This window comes from Aegilops tauschii, chromosome 6, assembly GCF_002575655.3.
Source record: "Aegilops tauschii subsp. strangulata cultivar AL8/78 chromosome 6, Aet v6.0, whole genome shotgun sequence".
Classification (NCBI taxonomy): Eukaryota; Viridiplantae; Streptophyta; class Magnoliopsida; order Poales; family Poaceae; genus Aegilops; species Aegilops tauschii.
The window spans coordinates 291,401,403-291,409,182 of NC_053040.3; the positions used below are offsets into that span (position 1 = coordinate 291,401,403).

A 7,780-nucleotide genomic window follows, 5' to 3' on the forward strand; every position below is an offset into this window, starting at 1 on the left:
TTCAGAAAAAAAACTTCTTGCTTTATCTAATGCTACCTCTGTTAGTGGATGTGCCATAGTATGTCTGCAGGAAACTAAGAAACCTGCTGTCGACCTTGCTTTTATTAAAACTTGTTGCCCTAAGAGGTTCGATAAATTTGCTTTTGTTCCGTCCAGAGGTGCCTCTGACGGTTTGCTTACCATCTGGAATAGCTCGGTTTTTTCTGGGGTTGTGTCAGTTTCTGAAGATTTCGCTTTGGGCATCAGATTCACGAGTGCTATTTCTGCTCAATCATGGACCTTATACAATATTTATGGCCCATGCACGGGTCCTGCTCGAGACGTTTTTACCAACTGGTTGTATGATTTGGACATCCAAACAGATGATGATTGTTTGTTTTTAGGGGACTTTAATTACATCTGTGGCCCTGAGAACCGCAATAAGCCAGGTGGTGACCCGAATGACATGTCCACTTTTAATGACATCATCCGTAAGAAAAATCTAGTTGAGCTTCCCATCAAGGGCCACCTCTATACTTGGAGTAATATGCAACATGACCCCTTGCTCGAACAGCTTGACTGGTTCTTTACCTCGCTCCACTGGACTCATGTTTATCCCAACACCTTAGTCAAACCACTCTGTAAACCCGTCTCGGGTCATACTCCATGTGTGGTGACCATTGAAACAAAAATTCCACGTGCCAAGCTATTCCGATTTGAGTCCTACTGGCTGCTTCACCCAGGTTTCATGGATGTGGTCAAAAAGGTTTGGAACGTCCCATCAACTCCACTAATGCTGCCACGGTCCTATGTCGGAAATTCAAGTTGTTACGACAAGAGCTAAAAAAGTGGAGTAAGAACATTTCTCGCTTATCAGTGGCCATTGAGAATACAAACAAGACTTTGAATGAGCTGGATGACCTTGAGAACAAAAGACCTTTGACTATTCCTGAATCCAACTTTCGCAAAATCATCAAAAATCATCTTCTAAGACTGTTGGACTACCAGAAGCAATATTGGAGAAAGCGTTGCACGATACGTTGGGTCAAATTTGGTGATGAAAATACAAAATTCTTTCAAGCTATTGCAACCGAGCGGTACAGGAGAAACAACATCGCTACCCTTCAAACCCCAGATGGTCTGGTTGTGGAGGATCACACGGGGAAAGAAGCCCTTCTCTTTCAAGCTTACACTGAAAGACTTGGCACTTCCACCCCTACGCAAATGAGATTTAATCTCCCTGCTTTGTTTAGACCGACAGAAAATCTTGAGCACCTCACGCTACCTTTCACGCATGAGGAAATTGACTCGGTTATCAAAGAAATGCCGGTGGACAGAGCTCCCGGCCCGGATGGTTCCAGTGCTTTATTTCTCAAGGCTTGCTGGCCAATCATCAAGGACGACTTCTACACCCTTTGCTCGCAATTCCATGCTGGGGACCTTAATCTCCAAAGCATTAACGATGGGCTAATTACTCTCATGCCAAAGGTGGGATCACCATCCACAGTCAATGATTATCGCCCAATCACCTTACTCAATTGCTGCCTCAAACTCATTACAAAGCTCCTCGCTAATCGGTTGCAAAAAGTCATTCTAAGGATCATCCATCGCAACCAATATGGCTTCATTCGTGGGAGAACAATCCAAGATTGCCTTGCTTGGACCTTTCAATACATTCATCAATGCCAGACATCCAGGAGGAAAATTGTTCTCTTAAAATTGGATTTTGCAAAAGCCTTTGACACGATTGAACATGATTCCATGATCAAAATTATGAAGCACATGGGGTTTAATGACAAATGATTATCATGGATTCAGGCGATCTTTTCCTCTGGGCGATCTTCCATCTTGCTCAACGGTGTCCCGGGCCGACAATTTCATTGCCGCAGAGGTGTCCGCCAGGGGGACCCACTTTCACCTCTAATTTTCGTTCTGGCGGCGGATCTTCTTCAATCTGCCATCAATGATGCCTTCAGGAGAGGTTTAATTGAGCTGCCCTTTCCCTCCAATGGGAACATGGACTATCCAATTGTCCAATATGCCGATGACACGCTCCTTCTCATGCCCGCCTGCCCCCGACAAGCTGCAATCATTAAGACCATCTTGTCTGATTACGCTTCTTCCATTGGGCTGAAAATTAACTTTCACAAGTCAACGCTCATTCCCATTAACTTGGACTCGGACATGGCCACCACCATTGCCTCGATTTTTGGTTGTTCGATCGGCTCTATGCCCTTCACATACCTTGGTCTCCCCTTGGGCACTTCCCGCCCCACACTTCAAGATTTTATGCCACTCGTCAGCTCCATCGAAAGGAACTTGTCCTCTACGCTCTCACTCATGTCATATGCAGGGAAGTTGACTTTGGTTAACACAACAGTCACCTCACTGCTCATCTACGCCATGTGCACGCTCAAGTTCCCTCCCAAGCTCATTGAGATGCTGGACAAAATTAGAAGAAGGTGCCTATGGATCAAAAAGACCGACCAAGGGGAAAAATGTAACTCTCTCGCCGCATGGGACATGGTCTGTAAACCTAAGAACAAAGGAGGCCTCGGTGTGCTAAACCTTAGAATCTAGAATGAGGCCCTACTCATGAAATTCTTGCATAAGTTTTACAACAAGTTGGACATCCCCTGGGTACAACTTACCTGGGATGCTTATTATGATCAGAAAATTCCACACGCCACATATCCTATTGGGTCATTTTGGTGGAAAGACGTTCTCAAGCTAACTCCAGAATTCCGCGGGATCTCTCGAGTCAATATTGTCTGTGGAACCACAACCCTCTTTTGGAAAGATCTCTGTACCGATCAATTACTCTCGGAGTCACACCCACGGGCTTACTCGTATGCAGTCAACGAGGATGTCTCTGTGAGAGATTTCTTGGGGATCACGTCATTGGGAATGGCCTTTCATCTACCACTATTCCCCAGGCTCATGATGAGGTCAGGAACTTGCAATTAATTGCGGCCACTACACAACCAATGACTGCCACGTCGGATGTTTGGCACTACGTTTGGGGCAAAACTACTTTTAAATCCACGGATTACTACAAATTCTTCTTCCGATGGCTCTGGAGATCTAAATGCACAATGAAGCTGAAAGTTTTTGCTTGGTTTTTACTCAATGACAGACTCAACACCCGTAATATGCTCAAGAGACGTCATTACAACATAGGAGATGATCATAATTGTCTACTTTGTGGGCTTAACATAGAAGAAACAGTTGAGCACATGATCTTCACTTGCAACTTCAGTAAGCACTGTTGGCACGCTCTGGACATAAACTGGGAACCTTTTTCTGGTCGCCTTCAAGCCATTGAGGATCAGAAAGCCTCCCACCCTACACCTATGCTACAGAAATTTGCTGTGGCAGCGTGGAGTATCTGGAAGGAAAGAAACAACAAACACTTCAGAGCTATAGATCCTTCCTTCAGCTCCTGGTTAGGCAGATTCAAGAAAGACTTTCAGCTCCTTCAACACAGGGTCAAAGAGGACCACAAGTCCTTTGTACTCAACTTTGTAAACTCACTACCCTAAGCCTTAGATCTTATTTTGCTACTTTTCTGCTTGATCCAAAGTGATCAAGCATCCACTCCCCCCTCCCCCCATGTAAATACTCACCCCCGTATAGTGCCCGTTATTTTAATATATTAACACAGTAGGAGCCTTTCCTACTGTTCACGGTCGAAAAAAACCAAACAAACTTGCGAAAACAAAAAAAAACCTCTGAAAAAAACCTTAAACCTATCTCACATCCTCACCTCAGCTGCCACCATGACCAAGAAGTAAGTACGACCTAGATAGGCATTAGCAGGACAAGGACAACACCATTTATGTATGTTGATTATAGGGTATCATATTATGTATATGAGTATTTGTATGGGGCCCCGTTCCGCAGTGGGGCATGGGTATGGGGAAATTTCATCCCCAGTCATGTAAACGGGGATGGGGATGGGATGATAGGGAATAGATGGGGATGGGGATGTTGTAGGTATCCCCATAGGGAATTGTCCCCATTGCCATCCCTATCTTCCACGAGTGCCTCATGGGAAAAAAACACGGTTTTTCTTCCACTGGAGGCACACATTTGCTTATCGTGGGGGCACAGGTTTGCTTCTGCGAGAGGCACAGTTATGCCTCTTCGAAAAGAGAAAAAAAATCACGTTTTTCCTTCTGCGAGAGGCATAAATTTGCTTCCGCGAAAGGCACTACTGTGTCTCTCAAAAATAGAAAAAGTGAGAAAAAATTGGCTTCCGGCTTGTTTTTCCTCTTACTTTTGTTTCTCGATTTTCTTTAAGAAAAAGTTTGTCAAAGCCTATTAGCATGGGTTCCAGTGTCGAAGATCTTGGTGCAAGAAATCCGACGATAAAACGTTTCGCGATTTGGATGCAGGGTTTAAGAGACAAATATTTGGAATAAACGAATCTAATAAAAAGGAAAACTCCATAGTTGCGACAAGTGGCGCACATGCAATGCGCCATTTATTATAATTTGGAAGTGATCTTTGCAAGGGATACCCCTTAATTAGCAATGAAAAAATAGCGCGCTATACAACATAGCGTCGTCCCTGAAAATATGCTATTGGCGCGTTATAGCGTGCTATTGACGAGACATTGCACATTAATTAATTTAGCGAAACAATTCTCTACACTCTATAGCGTGCTATTAAAGACGCTATAGCGCGCTATTTTTTCAGTGTTAATTAGTGATTTTGATCTAAAAGAGATTTAGCGCTGTAAAGTCCAAACTTGTTGTAAAGGGCAATGAAAAAGAAAAACTACTACACAAATGCCCAGTCTGGCTTTGCTCACTCAAAAAAAGAAAAAAAACACGACAGGAGAATGAGATAAATGTACACGAACCTAAAAAAGCTGTACACGCACAGATCTCAGCCTCAGCTAGCTAACAATTAGCAAAACCGTGTATTTTTTAATTGAGATTGCTAAATCTCAGTCGACTGAGACTTAAGAAGTGTCAATCGATGCTATATTTGTAAGATCTTATGTGGAGACATGTGTATAATTTTATTTTATTTTGTTATATGTTTTGTCATTTAACTGAGAGTTGGCTTTAGATCTAGTCACATCTGTTTTTTAATTGTATATAAGGAAGATTTAGCCGCAAAAGAAAATGTTAGGAAGATAATTCCACCATGTCGTACTTCCAAGCCGCATATGATGGACGCCGTCACACCGTGCCGCAGAAAAAGACCACATCCGCGTTAAGAGAAGAAAGGAGTAGTACAGTTCAGCCACGACAACTTGGCCTCGACGTACAACACAACCCTCTCATGTCTCGCATGAAGCTCATCTGCTTCCTCCTGCTCGGAGCCGTAGGACTAGGAGCACTTGATCTCGTAGCCAGCCTGGTGGACGACCAGTTTGTGTACTCCGGCTTCGCCGGCGCCGGCCTCACGTTGGACGGCTCGGCCACGGTCACGCCAAGCGGCCTCCTCGAGCTGACCAACGGCTCGCTCCAGTTGAAAGGCCACGCCTTCCACCCGACTCCGCTCCGCTTCCGTGAGCTACCCAACGGCACGGTGCGCTCCTTCGCCGCTTCGTTCGTGTTCGGCATTCTCTCCGCCTACCCCGACATGAGCGCGCACGGTATCGTCTTCGTCGTTGCTCCCACCACGGATTTCTCGACCGCGCTGGCGAGCCAGTACCTGGGCCTTGTCAACGTCCAGAACAACGGCCACGAGAGCAACCGCATCTTCGCCGTCGAGCTGGACACCTTGCAGCAGGACGAGTTCCGTGACATCAACGACAACCATGTGGGCGTTGACATCAACGGCCTCGTCTCGCTGCAATCCAGCAACGCCGGCTACTACGTCGGCGGCGACAAGGAGCGCTTCGAGAACCTGACGCTCATAAGCCACGAGGCGATGCAAGTGTGGATCGACTACGACGCGGGGACTAATCGGATCAACGTGGCCTTGGCTCCGCTCGGCGTGGCCAAACCTGCCAGGCCACTGATGTCGGCCACCTACAACTTATCTTCGGTGATCACGAGCACCGCATACGTGGGGTTCTCGTCGGCGACGGGCTCATTCGACTCGCGGCACTACGTGCTTGGCTGCAGTTTCCGCATGGGCAGCACTACTGCTCCGGCCATGGACATCGCCAAGCTGCCAACGTTGCCCCGTGAGATCCCCAAGGTTCGGTCCAAGGTCCTGCAGATCGTCCTCCCAATAACATCTGCAGCGGTCGTACTCGCTCTGGGCACCGTCGTCGTTCTCCTGTTGCGCAGGCGACGAAGGTACACCGAGCTACGGGAAGATTGGGAGGTCGAGTTCGGGCCGCACAGGTTTCCGTTCAAGGATCTACACCACGCCACCCAAGGATTTAACAGCAAGAACCTACTCGGCGTAGGGGGTTTCGGGCGAGTTTACAGAGGCGTGCTTCCAGATTGTAATATGGAGATCGCAGTGAAGAGGGTGTCGCATGACTCCAGACAGGGCGTCAAGGAATTCATCGCAGAGGTTGTCAGCCTAGGACGCCTGCAACACTGCAACCTGGTGCGGTTGCTTGGCTATTGCCGGCGGAAGGGGGAGCTCCTTTTGGTGTACGAGCACATGCCCAACGGGAGCCTTGACAAGCACCTATATGGTCATCAGGACGACAAGCCGACTCTCAACTGGGCTCAGAGGTTTCAAATCATCAAAGGGATTGCATCTGGCTTGCTCTACCTCCACGAGGAGTGGGAGAGGGTGGTGGTCCACCGCGACATCAAGGCAAGCAACGTGCTCCTCGACGACAAGATGAATGGCCGGCTGGGTGACTTCGGCCTGGCGAGGCTGTACGACCATGGCACCGACCCGCAAAGCACGCATGTGGTTGGCACCATAGGGTACATAGCCCCGGAGCTGGGGCGCACGAGCAAGGCAAGCCCCCTCACCGACGTGTTTGCCTTTGGGACCTTCCTTCTCGAGGTCACCTGCGGGCGAAGGCCCATATTCCAAGACCCGCGTGGTAACCAGGTTATGCTGGTGGATTGGGTGCTCGAGCACTGGCGTAGAGAGTCGCTCGCCGATGCGGTTGACACCAAGCTCCGAGGTGACTACAACATTGACGAGGCGTGCCTCGTGCTCCAGCTAGGTCTGTCGTGCTCGCATCCGTTCGTCAACGCAAGACCCAACATGAGGCAAGTAATGCAATACCTCAGCAATGAGGTGCCACTGCCGCAGCTCATGTCCACCAAAATGAGTTTTCATACGCTTGCGATGATGCAGAACGAGGGTTTCGACTCGTACATCCAGTCATCGTATTCGTTTTCCAAAGCAAGCGTTTCCACGACTTGTGTCCTCTCATGAGTGATAGCACATATCCTCTGCCTTCCAACAGACAGTTTGGACAAATTAAGTTTGCATTACCGGTTGCATTCACGGCCCTCTCTTAATTTAGATAGCCAAGGGAGCATGCATCGTCTTGTATACGTCGTTTGACATCCACAAATGCAAGCGATGAAAATAAAAGATTGTAATGACCTTTTTGGGACTGTCTATTTGTCAGATGTCTGAAAACAGTCACTTTGATGAAGGGCCACTAGATCTTCATCCAACGGCTGAAAATAGATCAGGGCACTATTCATCTTCAACCTCTAGCTTCTTCTTCCTCGCGTATCCTCCGGCCAACCCAGCCCTAACCGCCTACCTCCACCCCTGTAGCTGGCGGCTATCGCTACCTCGCCGCCTCTTCCTCCCCTCAACCTTCCCCACCGCCATGCTGGTCGTCGCCCCGACCATCCCTCTAAGGCATGTACCGTGAACAATTCCGGTGATCCCTTGCACCGTCCAC

The 7,780-nt window shown here is 48.0% G+C and overlaps 1 protein-coding gene across 1 annotated transcript; it reads left to right on the forward strand.

The window, feature by feature from the left end:
- The first annotated feature begins 5,036 nt into the window (after nucleotides 1–5,036).
- On the forward strand, nucleotides 5,037–7,485 carry LOC109758649 (L-type lectin-domain containing receptor kinase SIT2-like). Its single transcript, XM_020317514.4, has one exon. The coding sequence runs from the start codon at nucleotides 5,137–5,139 to the stop codon at nucleotides 7,294–7,296; it is 2,160 nt and encodes a 719-aa protein (XP_020173103.2). The 5' UTR covers nucleotides 5,037–5,136; the 3' UTR covers nucleotides 7,297–7,485.
- The last annotated feature ends 295 nt before the right edge of the window (nucleotides 7,486–7,780 follow it).